This window comes from Gavialis gangeticus, unplaced genomic scaffold, assembly GCF_001723915.1.
Source record: "Gavialis gangeticus isolate Ggan-Ray unplaced genomic scaffold, GavGan_comp1, whole genome shotgun sequence".
In the NCBI taxonomy this organism is placed as follows: Eukaryota; Metazoa; Chordata; order Crocodylia; family Gavialidae; genus Gavialis; species Gavialis gangeticus.
The window spans coordinates 6,687,379-6,711,419 of record NW_017729020.1 but is presented as its reverse complement, the minus strand read 5'-3'; the positions used below and the strand labels follow the sequence as shown (position 1 = coordinate 6,711,419).

At 60.6% G+C, this 24,041-nt stretch overlaps 1 protein-coding gene across 1 annotated transcript; it reads left to right on the top strand.

Moving 5' to 3' along the window:
- The first annotated feature begins 5,837 nt into the window (after positions 1-5,837).
- On the top strand, positions 5,838-22,616 carry TACC1 (transforming acidic coiled-coil containing protein 1). Its single transcript, XM_019514315.1, has 12 exons — positions 5,838-5,842; positions 5,926-7,251; positions 11,327-11,387; positions 12,019-12,226; positions 14,683-14,738; positions 17,789-17,926; positions 18,417-18,493; positions 19,002-19,045; positions 19,474-19,634; positions 20,011-20,117; positions 20,898-21,018; positions 21,652-22,616. Exons 1-12 carry the CDS (start codon positions 5,838-5,840, stop codon positions 21,718-21,720), a joined length of 2,373 nt encoding a protein of 790 aa, XP_019369860.1. The 3' UTR covers positions 21,721-22,616.
- The last annotated feature ends 1,425 nt before the right edge of the window (positions 22,617-24,041 follow it).

The window sequence follows — 24,041 nt, the reverse complement described above, 5'->3', positions numbered from 1 at the left end:
CACGGGTTTGTGTAGCCACAGCGGCTTGTGCTGTCTAGGAAGTGCTGTATTGAAGTACCAGATTGCGGGGAGCTGTGTGCTGGGCAGGAAGAGTTTGCCACCAGACACACGCCAGACCCTGACGGGCTTCGCGGACAGACGGCAGAGATCGGGGGGGGGGGGCACATCGGCGTCCGGCTGCAATGTCACCTTGCAAGGGCAACTCTCTGGGAGCTTGGCCCTTTCCCAAGCATCAGCAGCCACGAGAAGCCTTGTGTGCGGCCCTGGGAATAGATTTAGGAGAGACGTGACCACAGTTGTCCTCAGTTACAGCCATCTGTGCCTCTCGCCAGCCCTAAGTGAAACGGATACGCCGACGCTTCGCTGGGATGCAGGAATGTGATCTGCCGCGCCCCAGTTCAGCACGCAGCCCTGTCCGAGGGATCGGGTCTACGTTGCTGCTGGCAGGAGGGTGCCGGGAGCCCTGCCGTAGTCAGTCAGGGCGGTTGTGGTTTTGACGACTCCGTGGTTGTTTTCCCCCTGCATCAGTGTGTGCTGCTGCGCCGGGCAGCAGGGCAGGAGATGGCGTCTGTCTGCTGCCCTACGAGGGATGTGCTCAAGCCTGGCCATGACCCGTATACTGCGCTTGGGAGGCTTCCTGGGATGCCAGACTGCTGGACCTTGGCTCATATGTACATTAAACCCCCCTCGCAGCAAGGCATCTCGGCTCCCTGGGGGCTGGGAGACGAGCACATGTAGACGGGCGGCATGTGCTCTTTCACGTGAGCTGCCTGCCGCTCGGCAGCGGGGGGGTGGTGATAAATAATGCGGAGTCGGCCCAGCGTAATGGCTGCTTGTCAAGGTTTAAATAACAGAGTTGTTGTGTGCAGCAGGCGCCAGGCGCGGCCAGAGTCTCGGAGGAGCAGCTGCTCCCAGGAGGTACGCTCCTCTCCATGCAGCGTGGTGCTGGCGGCTGTACGTACCTGTGTGCCTGGCCGTCCCTGGGCTCACGCAGGCTAGAGGAATTGGGAGCCCGGGTACCTCCCCTCTTAGATAGCACTGGTAATTCAGAAACCATGTACATCGCAGCTGCCCCGAGCTGGTTTTCTCCAGGCCTTTGCACCTGGGCGCCCACTTTTGGGGTTGCACCATGCATCAGAAAGGTCAGGCTGGTGTACTGGTTGTCAGAGATGGGAATTCCTCCTTTTGAGGACAAGGGGCCAGGGTTTGTCTCTCTCCCACTCTGACTCATTTGAATGTGCTTCCTCTTGCTGCCCTGGTGATGGAGAGTGTAATTCTGTCCTCCTCTCGCCAAGGGCCCCTCCTCTGAGCTCCCTTGGGGAACATGTTGTGCAGGGCAGCAAGCTGGATCCGCACGTTCAGATCTGTCACCCAGGGCCCCAGCTCTCGCCGGGGTTTGCTTCTGTTTTGCTCGATTCAGGCCTGTTACATGGTGTGGCAGCAGCATCCTTGGCTGCTGGCTGGTGAAGCTGCCTCCTAATTCTTCACGGTCGCTAGAGTGGCGCTGGGACCGGTGTCCATTACCGGAGGGAAGTCTCTGGCTTTAGCAGCCTGCTGGGAGCCTCCCAGGCTGCCTTTTGTGTGGGTGAGCTCTGCCCCAGGGATGAGAAATGCCTGGCCCAGTGAATGCATGCAGCATGAGTCAAAGGCAGAGGCTGCAGAGAGTGGCGGGGAGTCCTTGCTCCTTGGCCTGGCTGCCGGAGGCATGCGATGCAGGGGAGGAAGGGCTCTGCGGGCATTATCGGAGCCTGGCGCCTGTGAACGAGGCAGAGGAGGGAATGCTAATGCATGCGGGAGGGCTCGTCAAGGCTTGTCTCTGCCCAGCCTGGGAGCGCGTGCTGCTGCCCACTGCCCCTTGGGCCCAGCATGCTGTGACCTAGTGGGCAGGGTGCAGAGGGGAGGGGGTGCCCGTTCAAGGAGGCTGTGGCAGGAGCTGGCTCCCAGCCCTGTCCGAAGAGCTCCAAGCGGCCGCTACTGAGCTGCAGGCATCTGGCGTGTGTCCTCCTGGTCTCGCTCGGGCCGGCGCAGCGGAGTTCACCTACATTGCAGCATCGTGCAGGCGAGTGGCATGAGGCAGCCTGGCTTGCAGCCCCTCGGCTGGTCCGGCAGCGCCCAGGGGGCTCCTGACAGGCGCGCGTGAGTGAGGGGGGGGCTGTACGGCGCCGGCAGGCCGGCTCTCCAAACATGACTCACCAACGGCCGGGGGGTGGCTGGGAGGCGAGGGAGACTGGAATGTCAATGCACAGGCGGAGCGGCACAGCCGTTAGGCTGCGGGGACAGGGTGGGGGGCTTTTCCAAGGCTGTTGCAAGACCAGTGCCAGGCCTGCTGCTCGCTGCTGGCTTGGGGTGCTGCTGTTTTGAGGGGGGTGCAGGAAAGCTCTGCTGGGCTTGCGTCCTGTGCCGCTGTTCCTGCAGGAGCGTTCCCTCTTTTCCTTTGGCCCCGATGGTGGAGTCGGAGGAAATGCAGCTGCCGGCCAGGGGAGGAGATGAGGGCAGGGCTCTGGGCAGGCTGTTCTCTGCAGCCCTTGCTGGGTGGAGGGGGCTGGGGTGGCGCCTCCAGGGAGCTCTGACTTTGGCCCCTTTGCCTGCTCAGAGTGAGTGGCTGGGAGCGGCGTTTGAGCCTGGTGCTGGGGGCTTAGCAGCGCCTGCCCTGCCCAGCACGGGGCCTGCCTCGACCCCTGCACCCTTGTTGGAGCATCTTAGCCCTGAGCACCGAGAGGGACTCCTCCCCTGGCATCTGCAGGACTGTGCAGAAGGTGGGGGAGGGCTCGCCCTGGCCATGAATGGCTGCACAGGGGAATTTGAGCTATGCGGCCAACACCCAGCCTGTCTCTGCACCCTGTGTGGGGACCGTGCTGGGGGGGGGGCAGCCATCCTGCAGCAGCTCAGCCTGGATCCTGCCCCCAGATGCTCATCTCGGCCCGTCGCTCTGCTCAGGGCACCGTTGCTTCCTTGCTTGTGACAAGAGGCGCATCGGGACCCCGAGGGGCACAGCAGGCTCCTCTGCTCCCTGTCTTTTGCTGTGCCCCGTGGGGCAGCCAGGGGCTTTCCAGTGCTGCCTGAGACATGAGTGGGGAAGCTGGCACCATCCCCGGTGGCTTCCTGTCTTGGGCAGCTCTCAGGAAGTTAAAATCAGTAATAGTCCAGGCCAAGGCTGGGCCTTGCCTTGCTCAGAGCCCCTCAAAAACCCTGGTGGCAGCCAGCCTGCCGCCCTGCACGCCCCGGCTCCCCCTCCCTGCGCCCATGCCTGCAGAAACAGGTGGGCTTAGCTGCGGCCTGGGTGTGAATAAGCTTCTGTGCGTGGGGGAGGGAGCAAGCTGCAGACTCGAGGGCCTCCGAGAAAATGTGGTTTGTTCAGTCTGCTTGTAGCTGCAGGCGGGAGCCCCGGCGGCTCTCGATGGGGTGGGGTGGAGACGGCAGAGAGGGGCTGTCTCCTGGCACTCGGTGCCCAAACCATTTATAGCCTTATTAGGTAGCTGCAGCATCTGGATCGCCACGTGGACACCTCGTGCGTGGGGTGGGTTTCGCTGTGGGCCCCTGCCTCTGTGCAGCATCACTTGTAAGGCCTCGGCTGCAGATGGCCCCTCCAGCATGCTCCTGCCATCGAGGCTGTGCCCCCTCCAGAGGCATCCGAGCTCCCCCCTGCCCGGGCACACAGCAGCCACAAGCCGAGGGAGTTGACTCGGTGAGAGGCAGCTGAGAGCCCTTTGCCTTGAGTCAGGGAGGTGGGACCGGGGCTTCGTCTCATCCAGAGCTGAAGTGCAGGTGCCCTCCGGAGTGCCCTGTCATGCCGCCTGCTTGGGATTTTGGCTGGGTGCTGCCTACTCTTCCCACCCCAAACACCGGCATCTGGGCTGTGGTTGATACACTGCCAGTCAATCCAAAAGCCTGGCTTGGACTGGCTCAAAAGGGGAAGTGTTAATTAGCCCTGATACCATAGCCCAGGAGAAGCAGCGCTTCAAACCTTTCTTTTCCCATCAGGGTGGCAGGCAGCTGGGCCGAGGCTGACAGTTCAAGCTGGATTGCCTGGCTGGACATGTGCGGGGGGTTTTAGGGGCAGGGGGACTCTGCAGTGCTGGTGTGTGAAGGACCTGTGACTGCTGCCTGTCTTTGTGCAATACAGGGGGCTCTGGCATACAGTGCCCTGCTCCCTGCTCCCGCAGGGCCCATCTGACCCAGAGCCGCGGCACTTTGTCTGCAGTGCCATGGCAGCGTGGAGCTGCCAGCCTGGTGTGTCTGAGGGCACTGCAGCTGGGCACGATGGCTTGGCAGTGCGGGCCCAGCTTGTGTCTCTGTCCTAGTAGGGTGGGTGCTGTGGCTTCCTACGTGTACGTGGCGCAGTGACCTGCGCCATGCATGGCATGCGAGTGGAGGTGCATGTGGGCTGCCCCAGCTAGAGCTTGCCGTTAAAATACAAACCGGAGCCTGCTCGCCACCCACCTGCCTCCTCTGCTGTTCAGACACGTGGTATCTAATGCTTGTGAGACGCATCTCCAGGCAGCACCCTCCCCAGCTCCTTGCATGCTGCCCTGCACGTCAGGCATACGGCACATGCCCAGGAAGAGAGAGAGTCCTTCCAAGGGGCACAGCTCATGGGAAACCCCAGGAAGCATGTGAGGGTTGGCACAGCCCACCCTGGCATGGCTCAGCTCTCCAGAAGGGCCTGGACATTGTGCAGTAGCAGTGCTGTCTGGTGTGGTCGAGCCCTGCCTGATTGCTGGGCTTGTCACAATCAATCAGGCTCTTTCTGGAGAGCAAAGGCAGAGGTGCCGGAGGCGAGCTGGAGCGTTGTCAGACCAGCTCAGCGCTCGAGTCATGAGGAGCCCTGAGATGTTCTCTTTGGGCCCGATCCGGCAGTGACGCGCGTGGTCTGCGCTCTCCCTACACCGGGCACCCCCTTTTTGCCAGCGTGAGTGCAGGGACAAGATGTGGCCCATGCCTTTGGTGTGTCACGGCACAGCTCACTGAGCCTAGAGGGGCTGCTGGTCGTCCTGGTGCCCCATCCCTGGATGTCGCCTCCTGTGAGCAAAGCTGCAGTCTTGTCGAAGCCCAGGGAGAGATTCTTGCTCTGAGGCCACTGTCCCGTCACGTGGGTGCAATTGCGTGCAGGATCCTGGCACGGGGCCTTAGTATTCCCAGGGGCTGGGTTCTTCCCAGCTGAGCGTCCTTAGGCTGAGCACCGCTCTGAGCAGTCCCACTCTGGTCAGCCTTTAGCTGGACACTTCCTCCCATGGGGACAGAAGTTGTGGGCTGGGGAACATCGTGGGGCAGCCGAAACGGCTGCTGGTGGTGCAGCTGGGCCCGAATGGCTGATTACAGCGGCTGCTCGTGGCCTTTAAAGAAGTCCCTTTGCATTCCTCAAGGGAGGTCAGCAGGGCCCTGGCTGCACCGAATTCATAGCCGGCCTGGGGCAGTGCCCTGAGACATGTAACTTGATGGCTCGCCTATAACCGGGGAGTCAGAAACTACCCACACCGCCCCTTCTCCTCTGAGCCCGCGCCCCTGTGCTGCTACCTGCGGGAACCCCGGGAAGGAGTTTCCATTCTGCAGGTGGCTTTTCCGGGGTGGTCTCTGGAGATGGGTTGGGTTTTTAGCTCTCTGTCGGGATGAGCAGTGGTTCTGGCTGCTGTTTCCATGCAGCATTGGCAGCCTGGCTGCTATCGGTGGGAGCCCACAAGAAGTGCTGGGTGATCCTCCCAAGCCAGGCATTTCCCTAGGGCCTGGATGCGTTTGCTGTCCAGTCGCACTGCCAAGCCCATCTTGCTCCCTGGGCAGTCCGAGTCCGAGAGGGCTGCAGGGGAGGGAAGCCGGGAGCGGAGACTTGTGGAGGGTCGTTGATGCGGTGCGTGATTGTGCTGGTTCCTGCAGGGGCGTTGTCTCCTGCTTGGCTTCGCCGTGTCCCCAGTTCTCATCCTGTACATCCAGTCTTCCCACTGGGGCCTTGAGCTGGGGAGCAGCTGGTGGTTGCAAGGGGATCTCGGGTGATCTGTGCAAAGGGGGACATCTTGGTGTAGGGCCCCTGGCACCTGAGAAGCCCATTCGTGACCCCTTCCACTTGCCTGTCTGTACAGGGTTGGCTGGGGATGTTGTGGGTCGCCCAGTTCTCACGTGCCTCTTCTGTCTCTTTCTAGAGCTCCCCGGCAGCGGTGACCAGCCGGCGGTGGAAGTTCCTGAGAAGCCCTTGCACCAAACGCGCTGGGAGGATGAGGCGCAGGCAGCTCTCTCGGTCCCTGCGGGCGAACAGCACTGCCCCGCGGAGCCGAGCCTCAGGCTTGGCAGAGATTCCCCAGTGATGCCACATGCTCCCAGAACAGAAGTGGCAGCGCCTGGCAGTGAAACCGGCCCTGAATCCTTGGGAACATCAGCTCCAGACCAGCTTGTGACGGCCGATGCCCCCATAGCCCCTTGGGAGCAGGGGATGTCCAGAGAAGACATGGTCATCTCTCTCAAAGGGTCAGTGGATGATGAGCCCCAGGCTGCCAGCGCTGCTCTGGAGCGGGTGCCCAGCAAGAGTAAGCTGAAGAAAATGAAGCCACCTTCCCTTCGGAAGAAGGTGGACGTGGAGCCGGCGGAGGAGGGGGTCCCAGTCCCCCAGGCGTCATACCAGTTCAATCCGGAGGAGTACGATGAGAGCGTGAACCCCTTTGTGACGGGAGGGTCCAAAATACCGAACTCTCCTCCAGCAGCCCCGCACACCTTCCCTGTTCCTGGCAGTGATGCCAGCAGCAATGCAGGGGAGCTGCTGGAGGAGACCCGGGGGCATGCCCTGAAACTAGAATTTGATTTTACGCCCGAGACAGACAACCCAGAGGGCAAGAGAGCTCCATCGAAGAAAGCCAGCCGCAAGCCAGGCAGCAAGCTGACGCCCAAGCGGCAGAGGGATGCTGCTCTCAAGCCGACAGGCGCAGAAGGTGTGTCTGGGGCCGTGGATGACGTGCCACCCCCCAAAGGGTCTTACAAGGGGGACCCCAGCCAGTGGGACAGTTCCAGCTTCAACCCCTTTGGGGGCAGCTCTGCTTTGCAGAACTCCCCGACCGTGCCCAAGGGGTCGTATCACTTTGACCCCACTAACTTTGACTCCGTGGATCCTTTCAAACCCACCAAGAGCTTGGACGACACAGCTGCTGACCCCTGCCCCACCGCTGATAACGACCTCAATGAAATCCTGGAGTCTCAGACGCTGGAGGTGCAGGTTGAGGAGCTGCTGCTAGGCAAAGGCTCGCCAAAGAAAGCCAAGTCACGTTTGATAACGTGAGTGGCGGTGCATGCTGGGTTTGCGGCTCTGGTGCCCGTGGTGGGGATGGGCAGCTGATGGTTGCTCTCTGGACGAGCTGCTCTCTCCCATCTTTCCCAGAGAGCCTGGGAATAATCACTACTGCGTTGCTCTCATCCTTGTTCTTCCGGTGAAGGAGCCTAAGAGATCAGGGGTCACAGTAGATGGCCAGAGTCTGCAGCACCCCTAGGAGTCTGGCTGCCCTGTGCTGTCAGCAGACTGAGCTGCATCTCTTCTTCTACCCGGGACTTCTTGTTCCTCGGGAACTGATGAGATGAGAGAGGCAGATGAGCTCAGCAGCGCTTGCTTTTCCTTGGGGGGCCGCACAGCCTGGTGTTTCAGACAGCAAGGGGTAGCTGTCCCGGCATGTCTTGGGGGCACCAGCCTGCGAGAGGGTTTTCGGGGTGTTAAGCAGCACGGCGTGGTGAGAGTCCAGTGTCTGGAGCTTGAAAGCAAGGGGCATCAGACCAGGCATTTAAAACAACTGCACCATGGCGGGGTGGGGGGAAATTTCCAAGCGTCTTGATAGCAGCCAATTTGTGGTTGTTTTTGGAAATAAACCAGGTACCGCTGAGAGGTTTTGCAGCTTGGCACAGGACTTCCTGTCCCTAGCTCAGAGAGGGACCGTTAGACTGGCAGGCCATTTGTGCTGTCCGCTCTTCGGCCTTGGCACAGGCAGCACGGGCTTTGTCTTCCCTTACAGAGCGGTTTTGCTGCACGTGGGTCGGTTAAGCCCGCGAGCCGTGCCGTTCTGAATCGGGCTGCGAGGCCCCCCGGCGCCCCGGGAATGCAGGCTGCCTTGTTGCAGCACGCCCCGGGCTGCGTCCTCCGTGTCTCCTCCATGCTAGCACAGGGTGCTCCCAAGTCCGGTCTGCATCGGCCTGAAGGCTCTGGCTGACCTCATTTGGAGGGAGGGTTTGAAGTTGCAGGATGATGAAACACCAGCAGCAACGTGTCAGGCGAGAGTCGAGTCTCTTGATACAACCCCCGGGGCAAAGGGTTAGTGTGCAGCAGCAAAGCAGGGAGCGGCTGTGTACCGGAGATGGGTTTCCTGGGAAGTTTGGGGGTCTTGCTGCTGCACCTGAGAAGGGAGCAGCAGCCAGGGCACAGGAAGGGAAGTGTGGGAAGCAGAGGGATTTTGATTTGTAATGGACTGTGGCCACCTCCTCCGAGGGCAAACACCTCGTGCCTGCATGCCCCCAAGGACAGGACTGTGCAGGACAGAGATGCTATCCGGGTCTTTACATATGCTTTGATTTTTTTTTTTTTTTCCCTCCATCTGTCTGTCTCTCCTATCCGTTCTTTGGTGCCTCAGGACAACTGAACAAGTGAAATTTCTCTGTTTTCTGTTGTAAGTACTCTTCCGTTTCCTCTTCTGTTTCTGGTGTGTGTTGGCATCCTCCAGCCCCACCTCTCTCCGGCATGCAGGGTCCTTCCTGCTTCTGGAGCTCTGCGGTCCGGCTCGTGTTGCCCGCACTTCTCCGGTTTCGTTCCACCGGGCAGCTGAGCCCTGTGAGGGGGAGTGCGGAGGGCTGGGCGGGACAGCGGCCGTGCCTGCGGTGTGCGCCTGTGCTTGCTCTCATGGCATGCCACTTGCAGTGCACTTTGATGCTGTGACGGCGTATGAAGCCTGCAAGTGCTCGAGTGCAGAGAGGTTCGTCGTTGGCCCTGCAGTAGTGCCAGGTGCCCAGACAGAACTGGGCACTGCTGTGACCGTGCTCGGAGGTGGTTCCTCTTCTGGCACGGCAGACTGTGCAAACGCAGGGCGGGAGCAGAAAGAAGTCGCTGTCCCAGGTCGCCCCGCAGGCAAAGTGGGAGGGCCCCAGTCTCCGGAGACCTGAGCCAGTGCTCCAGCCTGGCGGCAGCTCGGCCATATTAGAAATAAGGTTAGGGTGGGCTGGGACAGCAGGTGCTGGCTCCAGAGAAGTAGACTTGGCCCCAGCATGGTAGTAGGGAGGACAGGAATGGACCAGGCTGGCATAGCGCAGCCTCCCGGCTAATTCCTGGGCCTAGACAGAAGGAAGGTGCTGCCCCTCAATGCACAGTGCTTGTCCCGGGGAGGGGCTCTCTTAAGCATCTGGCTGGTCTTAATAAGCTGCAGAGCCTGGCTAGAGCAGCCGGGGAGACGGATGGGTGCCAGGGCGTTGGGCAGAGGAGCTGTGCCACCCCAGCAGCAGCAGCTCAGTGCAGCCTGGCCTGGCACACGGGACCCCCTGCCTGTCACAAACTAGTGCATGCGGCACCCCTGTGCATGAGCACCCTGGGTAGAGAGGCCTGCAAAATGCTGAGTGCTCCTCAGAGGTCCCCTGGCCCTGCCTTGGCGCTACCTCCGTGGCAGTGCTGTGCTTCAGCTCTGTGCACCTCGTGCTGGTGAGGAGGAAAGTAGGGCAAGCCACAGTGCACTGGGCCTATGGGTCCTGGTCCTGTCCGCGGGGGGTGGCGCTCTGTCCCTCTGGCTCTTGCCTGTCTAGCAAACTGCTCAGGCTTCGTTTGGGGGTGGAAGCAGAGGTCAGGACACTCAGGACTAGCTGGGGAGGCAGGTTCAGTTTCTGTATGGCGCGTCCTCCCGGTAAACACCCCCGTTGTCCGCTAGTGCAGCGGCGGGGGGGGACTTAGAGCACGTGCAGACGGGAGCAGAGCCGGGCTCCAGGGCTGGCACTCATGTCCGAGCCGTTCAGAGTCCTGTGCTGCTATGTGGGGAGCCGTGGGCTCGTGGACCAACCTCGCACGTGGATTTAGGAGCCCCCATGGCAGATGTTTCCCTGAGCCGATGTAACTTGACTTGCTTGAGTGGGAGCTCTGTCCTGGCAAACAGGCGGCTGTAGATGCAGAGTGTGGAGTGGCCTGTGGCGCCCAGCTTGTGTAGGGCATGCCCCTTAGCCTGTGGCTGGCTGTGGTCTCCCTGCCCCTTCCGCTTGCAGAGCTGTCTTGCTACTGGGGGGTGGGTGCTTTGATCCAGTGGGCTGCCCTGTGCCTGGGACCTCTCATGGCAATTGCTCTCTTTCTGAGGGGATCAGCTAAGGGTCTCTGGGACGCGAGCTGCAACTGTTTGCAGTTGAGTCCTGGAGACGAACAAAGTCTGGAGAGGTTTTCAGGTGGACACAGGTGCGAGCGGTACCTTGCAAGCAGCGTCCCTCAAGGGCACGCCATGTAGCGTCATGCCGTGCGCCCGTTAGTGCCTGCCTGTGCCACGTGTGGGGAGTGAGCGTTGCGGACAGGGAGAGGGAGCAGGAGCCATGAGGATGCTTGGAGGGAAGGCAGCTGGGTGCAGCAGGGTCTCATTGCAAATCAAGGCCCGGGTGTACGGCGCCTTCACAGAAACCCCCGTCCACATGCTGCTGCCTGGGCTTGTTCTCACTGCAGCCAGGGCCGCCGGTTGCTGTCGGGAAAGCTGTCTTGTTTGGAGGGATTGAAAATCCCACCGCCCGGAGGGTGAGCTCCAGCCCCTCCTCTGCCAGGAGTCTCTTTGCCCCTAACCAGAGAGGGAGGCCGAAGCTGAAGAGGAGTGGAGCGGTGCCAGTATCTGCCATGTGGGAAGGAGATGACCAGGCAGAGTTGCCAATGCTCGGATGCTGCGGGCACCAGACAGCACGGAGGTCGGGCGGCGCGGGGACCTGCTGCTGTGCCCGGTGAAGGGCCCGGGCAGAACTGCTGCCCCCTAATGAAATCGGCCAGATGATGCCGCCAGGGCAAGCTCCGGATGATGGAGAAGGGAGAGCGCTCTCTTCCAGCTTCGGTCCTCATCCTCCGCCCCCGGAGTCACTGCCTCTGGGCTTTTCTTTTGTGGAGGGGAATGGGAGGAATAAACGTGCTGAAGAAACCGTGGGATGGTTGGCTGGTTCTTTGCGCGGTGCGGTGTTTCGGGACGCGCCTGTCGCGGTCTCCCCCGACAAGCTGGGGACCGCGTCCTGTCAGCGGGGTGCAATGCTAGCGCTGGGGCTGCCCGTCATTGCTTCAGCTGTCTCCGCACCTGCCCTTCCCGCCACCTCCCCCATCCCCTCCACGACTGGCAGCCCCCCCAGGCCTAAAGCAGTCTGTCTGTCTTGTCCGCAGGAGCGGCTGCAAGGTGAAGAAGTACGAAACGCAGCCCCTGGTCCTGGATGTCGGCCCTCAGGTACGTGCGGGAGGGCGGGCGGCTCTCCCTGGCGGCCCTCGGAAAGCAGCGGGTGCTCGTGGGAGAGGAGCGGGGTGAGGGGAAGCAGGGGTGCTTGTGGCTCCAGGTCACTGTCCTGGGAGCCGCTGCGGGAGGTTGGCTTTGGACCCAGGTTTCCTGTAGCGACGTGTAACCCTCAGTCAGACTTGCCGGGAAGGGCTGGTGGGCTCTCGCCCCTCACGCACCGGTGAAGCCACCTCTGCACCCCACCAGCACCTGGCTTCTGCAAGGGGGTGCCGAAGGACCCCCCAGGGGACGAGCACGGCCCCTACAGTCACTGTCCGGCCAAGAAATGGGGCCCAGTCCTTAAATGCTCTGTGCGGCTCCCAGGGCATGGGGCAGGCGACAAAAACCGTGCCGTGATCTGGTCCCAGTCCAGTGGGGCAGCCTCTGTGCATGGGATTTAACACTTGGAGGGGCTTTGTCCCTGCGGGAATTGCTGCTTTGCTCCCCCGCAATGCTTCTGTCTTACAAAACCTTCCTGAGGGGCTGGTCGCAGCAACTTGTCGGGGGGTGACAAGCCATCCCTGCTTTTCCAATGACTCGCTGACCTAATTAGCCTGATGTTTCTCTGTGTACCCCAACCCTCTAGGGAGAAGGAGCGCCAATCTCTGACATCCCGGACGTCACAAATCGGGACGGACATGCCACAGACGAGGAGAAGCTGGCCTCCACGTCCTGCGGCCAGAAGCTGCCTGGGCTGGAAGCGAAAGGGGAGGCCGAAGACGACCTGGAGTACTTCGAATGCTCCACCATCCCTGCGCTTGCCACGAAACTCGCGTTCCCCCCCTCGGAAGCAGGTACGGCGTCGCTGTCCGTGGCTCTCTTGATATCCGACTCTATAGGCCGACAGGTTGCCTGCCCAGAGCAGCCGAGCTATTTCCAAAACAGCCTGCAACCGCAGACTGGGCTTCTTGAGGCCATCGCACCGGGAGGCTGACAAGTGCCGGTGCTGCAACAAAGCCCGTGGGCTGCTCCCATGTGTTGTACGTGTTGTAGAAGATCCACGAGCTTCTATTCATCCCCTTTGGCTGTAGCACTTCCCATGGGTGATGCTGACAGAGGCACATTAGAAAGCGCATTTCCATCACTGCTGCTCGAAAAGGGCCCAGGCAGTGACTTTGCAGTTTTAATTCAGGCTCGCTTTTGCTTGCAGGGCAGGTTTTCCTGCTAGCCTTGATGTTGCATGGCTCGGGCAGGCAGCTTGCAGAGTCAGTCGTGCCCTGTGAAGCCGGCAGGAGGTAGCAGGGCCTGTTTGGTCAGCTCACAAACTGGGCAGGGGAGAAGGCAGGTCGGAAATCGATCCCCGTTTGTCCGAACCTGCCGATTCAGCTTGTTGTCTGGCACCAGTCGAGCGTGTGTGTAGCTGCAGGGGCGCTGGCAGCGCCTGGGCTGATGTTTAAAAGTATTCACTAGAAGAAGCGTGAGCAGTTTACACGCAGCATGGCTGAAGCGCTGCGCAAGTGGCAGCAGCCCAGAGCTGCTGGGGATCAACCAGCAGTCTCTTCATCTGGCTGCTGAGAGACCCAGGTTAAGCCGCAGGCTGCAGGCTGGACTGGGCTTGTGCGCGTGATCCTTCTGCTCTACCCTTCTCCGTCCCCACACATTAACGAGCCCATCGGGGGTGGCTGCACACGCGTGTTTTCCAGCAAGTCGCATTTGCCAGTGGCTGCATTGTTTTGTCTGCCCTGCTGCATTTACAGAGCGGATCCATTTGCAGATAATTAAAAGCCAGGCAGCGGTGAAATCAAATCGATATTGGAGCTATAGGTGCAAATGGCAAAGAGCCTTGTGGCAAATCCAAAGCTGCTGCCTGGACAGTTTGTTGCTTATTCATTAATCATTTCTCCCAGGCAGGCACACAGAGCTGTAGCACTCTGCAGACAGGCTGCGAGGGAGGAAGCTCTTGAGAAGCAGCTGCCCACTGTTACAGGCAGAGAGGGGTTTTGTGCAAAAGGCCTTTATTCTGCATTCTCGGTCTGTGCGCTGGCACCAAGCCAGCTTGCAGGGCACGACTCCCCGGGCCCCATCGGTGCCACTCATGCCCCTTTTGTGAGCAGCCTGTTCTAGCCTGGCGCCAGCAAAAGCAAAGCCCCAGAGCAGGCAGGGGAATCTCAGGCCCGTGGTGCAGTCCCCAGGCTGCCACAGCAGGCTAAGGGGGGAGGATGAACTAGGCTCTGCAGCCGTGGGGGTGGGTGCAGGGCCCTGCTCCCCGATGCCTCTGCGTTTGGAAGAGAAGGTGCTTGCGTGTGCCCTGTGCATGAGCGAGGAGCTGGTTGCTCTCACAGTCATCAATAAACTGATGTGGTAATCTCCACTGCAAGTCACGTGAGGCTGCAGGAGACTTGTGAATGCCAGAGCCTGCAGGAGCAGTCGTCTCCTCTCTGCTGCCGCTGTCGAGAATACAAAGGGTCACGTGAAACCTTCCTCTGGTACGAGGCTTGTGTGCGTTAGCAAGAGCAGCAAACAGGTGTCCCGTAGCACCACGTTCCTGACCCGCAGTCAAACCCGCCATGTAGCGACGCCTTTCATCCCAGAGGATCCTGCTCCTGTGCAGGGAAAATGTGTGTGTGCATGCTCACGCATGTGCGCACATGTGAGTGCAGCCATACCTGGAGTAGAGTACAGCACTCGTGATTAGCCAGGGCCCAGTGTACCAGAGACTGCAGCAATGATTTGTAAGTTGGGCCGGGCTATGCTCCCAGGAGATTGGCTCTTCTCAGGCAGCAGGTACCTGAGGCCTCAGCCACATGTTTCTTTTGGCAATGCCCTGCCAACTCCTATGCAATGGGATGCTCAGCAGGCTGAGGCTGGGAGGTCCCATGAAGGCCTGTGGGTGGTTGGGGAGCCAGCTGTCCCCAGGGAAGGGCGTGCATGGGCACACACCGTCGCCGGGGACAGCTGGTTTTGAGTGTCCCGGGAGGGTAATGACCTTGCATGGCACCAGCCAGCCCCTTGCTGTGTTACCCCAGTCACCCTCCAGGGGCTCTGTAGGCTCAGGGTCTCCCGTTTGGGCAGGGGGCAGATGCGGCTGGCGCAACCGCCTCTGCTCGGGCAGTGCCCCACGTGGAAGCATTTGCTGTTTCCCCGCCTCTCGCCCAGCGCTCTCTCCGCATCTCCTTGTGTCACAGCAGCCCTGCCCTGGTCTGTCCTTTGGTACTGCACTCCCCCACTGTGCCGTGGGACCAGGCTGTCCCCAGGTCCCCGACAGGCTGTGCTCTGCAGGCAGCTCTCACTGCTGCTTCCTGTGTTGCAGGTCTCGAGAAGGAGGCATCTGGACAGGCAGAGAAGGAGGCACCCGGCAGCTTCCCTGTGAGTGCATCTTTGCTGTCTCCCCCTTGTCCTGGGGGAGGGTCGGGCCGTTGGTGCGTCTGCACAGCAGAACTGCCCCCCACGCCCAGGTGCCTGCATAGCCCGGTCCCTCAGCCTGCGTTCACAGCCCTGGATGCCGGCGGGACTGTTTGCCTGGGGTAGGAGCTGTTTTTTGTGAGCGAGAGTCGGACCCTGGGCTGGCGCCGTGGGGCAGGGAACTTGCATATGGTCAGTGACCCCGTGCCCATGCTGTAGACCTTGCTTCTTGCTCTGTGCACCACTCCACATGACATGGTCCCTGCAACAGCCCCAAGTCCCTGTGAGCTGCACAAGGGGCCCGGGGACATCTGGAGGAGCCTTGCTGGGGTCAGAAGTGTTTGTAAAACCCTCCCGGGGAAGTGGGTTTGGAGCTGAAGTCTTTAAAGCACTGAGCCAGGGAGGTTCAGAGACTCTTGTTGCTCTGTGTGAAACGCCTGCACCTCCTCAGTCTGGGGTGGCGCAGGCACACTGGCAGCAGCACTGCAGGGGGCTGTTCACTCCTCCAGCTGGTGCAACTATGCTGTGGGCAAGAGGGCACCCCGCCCTGCTTGGTCCCTGTGCACGGGGGGGCAAGGAGATGGCTGCGATGGGCGAGATCTGAAAAATGCTCTCCCTGGTAGGGACGACACTGGGCCGTGGTGGGGGGCAGGCCTGGGAGAAGGCACTTGCATCTCTTGGGTCCCAGGGCTCTGGGCACAGCAGCCAGTTTGTTGTGGCACAAAGGGGCAGAGGCAGTGTGAGATCCCAGCAAGGATGCAGGCAGCCAGGGGCACTCGGCAGCATCTGGCACTGGTGCACTGTTCTGCTGGGGCTGCAGGTTGGCAGGAGAGGAAGCAGTTGCCCTGTGGCAGGAGCTGGGGCTGGGGTCTGGTGCAGGTGCTGTGGTGGGCCAGTAGGGGATGCTCCTGCGTTGAGCCGCCCACCTCTCTGCACCCAGCCAAATACCAAGCTTCGAGTGCCTGCCCTGGGGCACCTACATCTGGCCGACCCACTTCCCAGAGCACACCCAGAAGCCTGGGGTACCGCCGCCACCCGGACTCAGGTCTTTGTCTGTGCCCTGTGTTGCCTGGGATACACAGGCCCTGTAGATCTTGGGATTTGAGGGTGCTTGCGTATAGCCTGAAGCATTCACCAGCAGCCTCCCATGCAGGAGGAAAGTAAAATAGCCTGAGCCCACCTTCAGGTCCCTTCCCTCTTAAGTACATACAGCGAGGCATATTAAAACAGATAGATTTATTGATCAAAGAGGGGGTGAGGGAGGGGGAAGGCATACCAGTAGCAAAATATAGAAAGAAAATCAACCTTGAGCAAATCTGAGTGGCTTGTCAGCCTTTTGATGTGCAACTAGATTACAGTCAACTAAGCTGGTAGTTAGGTTTCTGGTAAGTTACTCACTCCCGCATCTAGCGAATGCGAGAGATCTGCGGAGGTCCGTGCTTCTGTGCGCATGTTTTAAAAACGTCCTCTCCCCTTCTTCCTGAAGGGACCCTCTTAAAGAGCCCTACTGACCTCGCCACCTGGACCCGGTCAGGGACAGGTGTTATTTACTGCCGACCAGTAAATTTAAAAAGCATCAGCGTTATCAGAGGGACGTGGGCGTCAGCCTGGCCCCCACGTCGTGAGGTCAGAACTCAGCAGTGGAGAGGTCAAATCCATCCCCTCTCACCTGAGCCAGGTCACGTAAGGGGTAAGCCAGGGCAACCACGTTGACAGGTCTTATTTTCTCTTTCCTTTTTCTTTGTCCTCTCACATGTCTGAGAGAGGGAGCCGGGAGCGAGTCCTTCCGTGAAGCTGCTCTGTCCTTGCGAGTGCCCGAGCAGAGGTTGTGCCGAGGGACGCTGCCCCTGCTGGGGCGCTGAGCACCTGGGTTGGATCCACCCCTGGCCTGGCCCAGGGGAGGGATGCCATAGGCAGCGCTGGTGCTGAGCTCCGAGCCGGAGAGCGCCGTCTGTTCCCAGAGCCCACGCTGCTGTGTGGCGCTTCCCTATTTATGGCACTGCAGCCGGTTGCCAAGGAGACCCCTGCGAGGGGCTGTCACAGTGGCCAAGGGGACAGAATTAACGATTTAGGAAGCCAGAGATTGGGGATGATGTCCCGGAGCAGAGGAGAAGCCTCCCAGCTGCCCTGGCCTGGACACCGGAGAGCCAGGACGTGCAGCGTGAGGTCTCTCCTGGGCTGTGGCGCTGTGGCTTTCGCATTGCAGCATTGAGGGAAAAAGCTGGATTTTGCAAGGAGAAACCCTGTAGCAGAGCACATGTGACTGGGCTAATTATAGCCCGGCCAGCGGGGGAGAGCTGCAGAGGTGCATCTGTTTCCTTGGCAGCCTGCTGGGTCCTGGAGCTCTGCCCAGCGGGAAGCTCGCCAAAAACGAGCTGGGGTCACGGGGCACGTCCGAGCTGGGGCTGCTGTTGGAAAGCGCGCAGCCGTCCATCCGGAGGCCCTGGGCTTCCACAAGGACCTCCTGTCCTGGGGCATCCTGCCGGGCCTCCCCAGGGCTCGACTCAGTCGGGGGGTGCTGCAGCCCGTGCCAGTGCATCCATGCAGCAGGCAGCAGCTGGCTGAATGTGTCTGCAGGGCAGGGCGTGGTCAGCGGGATGCTGCTCTGCACAGCCCCAGAGGCTGGCCCTGGTCTCAGCCCCACAAGCTGTCAGGCTCTTGGGAATCCCAGCACGATCAGTCCCAGTTGAAGTCCAGGCTCCTGGGAGCTCTGGCAGGGGTTGCTTTTGTGCCTCCCCTCGAGCTTCCTGATGTGAAGCAGGAGCTCTGCAAGCAGCCCCGGGCTCAGTAGCACATTGCTGTAGGGCACAAGGTAAGCAGCGAGCCTCAGCCCAGCCCAGCCCTGCACAGGGGCTTCCTGGAAAGGAGCCGGGGCCTTGAGTGGTCAGCACACTGCTGTGGGAAGTCCTGGGCTTGGAGAGAGGCCGGTAGGGCTAGGGGGGCACCTGGGCAAAGGGAACGAGGCAGAAAGGCCATGCACTGAGCAGGGCACTGACTGGTTGTCCCCCCCACAGGGCAGCTCTGGCCTGGCCTCCGCAGACAAAGCCCTGGCAGCTGTTGTGACTGGAGTGCGCCAAAGCGAGAATCCCTTGGACAGCATTTGCCTCCACGAATTGGACAAGACAGCCGTGCTCACGTTAATACGGGAAGAGGTGAGGGCAGGGCGTGCTGGTGCCAGCATTGTGCAAGGGGACGTGCCTGTGCCTGGGGGCCTTCACCTGTGTGCATGAGTGTGTGCAGGGATGTGCATGTGTGCACCATGCCCAGCACAGTGACATTAGAGACACGGTGGTACCCGGACCCTCCCCGATGTCCAGCGCCCCATGGCCCCAGATGCCAAGGTGCCCCTGGTCTCCTGAGCAGCTGGAGGTGCCGCGGGGCTGCTTCATGGGGCAGATGGATCATTCTGGGTTTAAGGGAGCTGTTAGAGCTAGTCTGGCCTCCTCTGGTGTATCACAAGCCCAGGGACACGGTTCTCCCGTGCTGAATGCACCAGCCTGTGTTTGGCTACAGCAAGTCCTTTGTCAGGGCTCGAGGTGAGGCCCAAGGGATGGGACAGGGCTTCCACACCATACACTGGCCCAGAGCGAGTGCTGAGAGGCGGGGAGTAAGGAGATGCGCTTTGTGTCCACCCTGATCCAGATCATCGCAAAGGAGATTGAAGCGAATGGGTGGAAGAAGAAGTACGAAGAGAGCCGGCAGGAAGTCCTGGAAATGAGGTAATGCGTGTGCCCACTTGGGAAACCCTGCATGGACAGGTCCACCTGGCACCGCAGGCCGGACTCTGCCGGGCTCCACGCGACAGAGGTGGCTGGTCCGTCCAGCCCCAGGGGCGCCGGTGGTGGAGTGCTGAGCGGCACGGTGCACCGCTGGTGCACGTCTCCTGCCACCTCACCCACGGCTCGGGTTGGCCCCGGGTAACGTGGCTGGGACATGCCGTGGCAGACAGCATGGTATGACAGCCGCTCCCTGCTCTTGGATCCAGACCAGCTGTGTCAGGGAGCCGGGGGAGGCAAGGGCAGTGCTGGGGGAGGCTGCTGGGGATGAGTAGAGAAGAGGGGGCAGGGGAAGACTGGCAGAGTCAGACAAGGCCACTCCTCGACCCACCTGCAGTGGCTGGGGTTGCCAGACCCTGTGCAGCATGTTCAGTGATGGTGTGCTGGATGCCACGTGTCAGCAGCCCACACCAAGCCAGGCATAGCTAACAACCCTTCCCTTTCATCCTAGGAAAATTGTGGCTGAATATGAGAAGACCATTGCCCAGATGATAGGTGAGGCCCTCGGGGGGGAGCCAGGGACTGGTGTGGGGGGGCTGGGGTGCCGGGTGCACAAGTGGACTTGGTCTCTACAGCTGCCTGAGAGCACCCTGGCCAGCCCTGCTGGCTTCACTGCAGAGACCCTTCTGCATGCAGCTGCTGCCGCCTGTCCCAGCACGTGCTGCGGAGGGTTGCTGGGGGTAGTCCCCTTGTCCCGTGGTCCTGGGAGTCCTGTACATTGGCTCCCCCAGGCTCTGCTTCGCAGCAGTGCAGCCTGGGCATGCAGCCAGCAAGGCGTCTGGGCCCAAGCCCTCAGCAGCCCTCCACTGGTGTCTCATCCCAGAGCAGGAGAGTCCCCCCAGAGGAATCAAAGCCAGGTCAGCCCCACGTAGGGTTGCAGGGCAGGAGCTGTGGCATGACCATGGTATGCTTCCGATCCGCAGAGGACGAGCAGAGGACGAACATGACCTCGCAGAAGAACCTGCAGCAGCTCACGGTGGAAAAGGAGCAGGCCCTGGCAGACCTCAACTCGGTGGAGAGGTCCCTGTCAGATTTGTTCAGGCGATACGAGAACCTGAAGGGCGTCCTGGAAGGATTTAAAAAGGTGCTTTGAATGGTGTTTCTCGTGCCTCCCGGCTTTCTCTCGCTAGCCAGCGCTCTGGTCCTGGAGCAGGGGCCTGGCCCAGATGATAACTGTTGGGAGGTTGGTGGTTGCTGCTGGTCACACTGTGGAGCTGTTTCCTCTTTGTCACGTTCTTCCTACGAATAGCAGCACCTCAGGAGCAGGAGGGAGGGTGGCCAGGGGCTGGTGCGAAGGCAGGGCATTGTGGGAGAGCGTAGAGGGGGTCTGTGGCTTGTGGAGGGATGGATAGATGTCCAGTTCTGTGCATGACATCCCCGCTAGGCAGCAGTTTATCAGCGTGGATGGACTCGCCCCCTTTGCTCGGTGAGTCACCAGGGTTGTGCAATTTGCTTTCCAGAATGAAGAAGCTCTGAAGAAATGTGCTCAGGATTACTTAACCCGGGTCAAGCAAGAAGAGCAGCGGTACCAGGCCCTGAAAATCCATGCAGAAGAGAAGTTAGACAAGTAAGGACCTGAGCAAGGCCAGCCCTGGCAGGGCTCGCTCCACGGTGTAGTGCTGAGAAGGGTCCTGCTTCCTGCTGAGAGGAAGCCGACGCTCCAAGATAACCCAGGCTGCAGAGCAGAGCCAGCAGTCTGCGGTAGTGCGTCTGACCTCTCGCAGGGAGCTGCCCCGGGGACGAGCTGCGTCCCTCCAGTCTGACATGTGGTGCTTTCAGCGTGGCAGTAAAGCTGGGGGTTACCCACAGCATGATTAGGGTTGCTTCTGGGAGTGACCTCACGAGGCTGCACCCTCCGGCCTTCCTGAGTCGGGGTCACAAGGAGTCTCCGATTCCTAAAGAAGGAAGGTAGAACCGGCCCCCTCCCTTGGCCTCGGCGTCATGGCAGGTTTGCAGCAGTTGGCCCCAAGGTATGAAGTCAAATGGGCTTCGGGAAAGCAGCACACATCCCTGGCTGGGCATGTTTGTGTGCGTGCAAGTCGGCTGGGAGCAGGTTTAAACCAGGTGGGAACAAGCCCTGCCAGCTGAGTTTCCACCCTGGGATTTGCCCCAGAGTTCAGTAAGCCAGTTTAGGAGCTGATTTTAGCTACGTGACTCCTCCAGGATGAGAAAGCTGCTGTCCCCGTGAGCAGGGCTGGGGCCTGGTGTTGCTTGGACTCTGGCAGCTTGACCTTCGGCCTGTTGGCCTTTGGGTGACTGCCCACAGGCTGTGCAGTGTAAGAGGGCGCTGGCCAGGGAGATGAACGCGTGTTCATGCTGTGTCTCTCTCTTTCTCACCCCAATGAAGAGCCAATGAAGAAATCGCTCAGGTGCGCACAAAAGCCAAGGCGGAGAGTGCAGCCCTCCACGCCGGCCTCCGCAAGGAGCAGATGAAGGTGGAGTCCCTGGAGAGAGCCCTGCAGCAGAAGGTAAAGGCCACCCCCACCTTGCCGGGACGTAGCGGGGACCCTGTGTGGGGTGGGCTGCCATTCACAGCGTCTCCTGCTGACCCTGGGCTGGTTCCTCAGGTCGGAGCCAGCACGAGAGAGGAGGCCTCAAAAATCTGGCTGAGCTGGGATATCGCTTCCCTTTCAGGCCCCGTCGCCACCTGCTTGCAGCCATGCTGAGCTATGGGCAGAGGTTTTGGGAGCTGTGTTTCAGGCTGCCCCTCCCCGGGGGGTGTGAAGCACAGAGGCTGGATGGTGATGAGGTTCCTGCTCAGGCTGTGATGCATCCCCCACAATGGAGGGTCACCAGCCTGCCCAGAGACACCCAGGCTGGCTCGTCTCTCCCCACATATGGGCTCACCAGCCTGTACAAGAGGAGCTCCCTGGCGTCATGCTAGATAGCAGGTCTCTTCTTCCCCATGCCTGCCTTTCCTCCAGCTGGGCTGCGCCTGGTTGCTTGGGCGCTGCGGGCCAGGTGCGTGGGGCACGGGGTAGGTGGCATGCCAGAGTGACTGCCCCAAAGGGCGGTGCAATAGCAGGCCTTTCCCACCAGCTTAGGGCAGGGCCTATGGGGGAGCCTCAGCTGCTCATTCCCGGTGCTGGTGTGTCTTCCAGAACCAAGAGATCGAGGAGCTGACCAAGATCTGCGATGAGCTGATCGCGAAGCTGGGGAAGACCGACTGAGCTGAGTCCCCTCGCCCTGCGTTCTGCACCTGGCCGCTTTGTTTTGCAACTCCAAGCACCTTCCTTGCCTTATTGCCCAGGAACACCCCCCTCGCCACGAGAAGCACACGCGCACACTTCTGCCTGCTTGGTGCAGGCCTCAGCGCCCCCACGCACAGCCTGTTGTCCCAGAGCCGTCGCGGCTCTGATTGCACCAGAAGTCTCGTGCCCCAGCATCTCTTGGGGCGCGACTCAGTTTCCTTGTGGCTGGTCCGGCCAGTGTTTTTCTTCTGGCAATCGTCAGCGAGCGGCTGTGTGGCTGGCCCGGCAGACAGTCCTGCGGCATTTCCTTGCCACTGGGGAGTAGCTGTGAGTTGTCTGTGGGAGAGCTGGCATTTGAGGTTGTGATGGCACTGGGCATCTCGCCGCTTGGCAGCTGCCTCCTGAATGCAAGGGGCTGGCGCAGGCCGGGTGCTGAGCCCGTGCCGGGCTCAGAGGGCTTGGGCCGTGCAAAGCTGGTGCCTTGAGAGCGGACGATGCTGTATGTGACATGACTAGAAGAGGCAGGAGGTGGTGGGGGCTGCCTGACCCCAAAGGGATCCTGCTGCATGTGGGTCTGATTCACCAGTGGACCCCCCCACAGTGGGACTGGCTGGCCTGGAAGTGGGGTGATTCATGTACGTGCTGATCTAAGGGTCTGGTACGTTCATGTTACCCAGCATCTTGGGTCCTGGGCCCAGGCCCTGCCGGCAGCTGGGGAGGGAAGCCCCTGCACCTTTCTCCCCAGTGCACTTTATTGTCCTTGCACTAGGGCCTTCTGTGCTCCCCTGCTTTCAGCCTTTGGCCCCCGCCCAGCTGCACACCTGACTCTCCCCAGCCAGATGGATGTGGCTGTGCAGTCAGTGACACACACTCGGTCCTGTCAGAGGAACTTGGTGGAAAGCAGGTCATGTGGCTGCAAGCGCGCCCTGAGTCTGCCTGGTGTTTGCTTTGGGGGAAGGGGAAACCGCTGTCCCCAGAGCAACGGGGGACTGTGCCTTCCTCTGCAGCTGCTCCACCGCCAGCGCTGTCGCTTCCTAATATTTATTAGCAGTATTTGCAAATGCTAATTGGCAGCATGCAAAGGGATGTTGCTTGCAGCTGAGTCTAAACGCTGCTGTGAGACCAGCCCCTTGCCCGGCCATGGGGAATGCAGACGGAGGGGATTAGGCTGTCAGAAATGCCTGCTCAGTGTTATGAATCCTGGCAGAAGCAGACGAGCCTTGCACAGGAAAAGCCGGATGCAGGCGGCAGTTTAAAAATGTGCGGCTCCAGACAGGCGGCCAGTAGTCGAAGCCCTCCCCTGTGGCCGTGGTGGGTGTTTTCCCTTCGTTGGCCACCCCCAAGGGGCTGATGCTCCTTTCATGCTGTGGCGCAGACCCAGGAAGCCTGTGGGTGGTGTGGCTGGCGTGTGTACAGATGTCTGTGTGTGCACGTGTGCATCGTCCTTGTGATGCTGTTGCATGATCCAGCTTCAGCAAGGGGTTTGACCTGTGGGTGCCGGGCAGGGCTGGCCCACCCTGGGCTTGGCTGCGTGGCGTTCGCCTGGGCACGTTGCTTCTCCAGCCTTGGAGACATGATGCTTGCAGCTGAGAGAGGGGCTGTATGGATGTTTTGGTAGGACCAGAGAGCTGTGCTGTGAAGGCTGCCCTCTCCTGGTGTGTGCCCTCAACTAGCATGGGCTGTGCAAGGCTGTGGGCGGGCGACTGGGTGCTACCTGGGTAGCGGGGAGACATCAAACGAGAGGAAGATGGGAGGAGCTGAGCCTTAGGCCGCTGCAAGGATCACACTTCAGCAAACCTTTTTGCTGCCGCCTTTCCCTGACTTTCTCCCTCCTTCCAGTGAGTGCATGGTAGGCGACCTATTTAAATCAGAGCCATGTATTGGAGTACATTTTATTATTTCTGTTATGCCTTGAGAGGGGTTATGATGTTTCCCAGGAGACAGACTGACCCCAGCACAATTGTACCTAATGGGACCAGCTTAGCACCAAGCAGAGAAGGGGCCCACCATGCAGCGGGGAGATCCCAGCCTAGGTTTGTCCGTGGCTGGTTCCCTCCATGACCCTGGCTCTTGTTTGGGCATTCGGCCCTGTGCATCGGGAACCATTGCCCATCCTGTTTGCTGTAGCGGCCCCCTCCAACGTGCTAGAGGGAAGAGCCTCCCTCAGACGATCTGCAAAGGGAAGCCAGGCAGTAAAGCAGTCGGCTGCAGACCCCATGGGGCATGCCTGCCCTTCATGTCTGTTCCTTCCAAGTTTGTCTGCAGCCTGGGGCTTGCCCCTCTGCGCAGAACGTGGCGAG

Coding starts and splice junctions, on each gene's coding strand:
- TACC1 (XM_019514315.1), top strand. Junction 12,227..14,682: donor GTTCCCCCCCTCGGAAGCAG/GTACGGCGTCGC, acceptor CCTGTGTTGCAG/GTCTCGAGAAGGAGGCATCT. Junction 19,635..20,010: donor TCCTGGAAGGATTTAAAAAG/GTGCTTTGAATG, acceptor TTTGCTTTCCAG/AATGAAGAAGCTCTGAAGAA.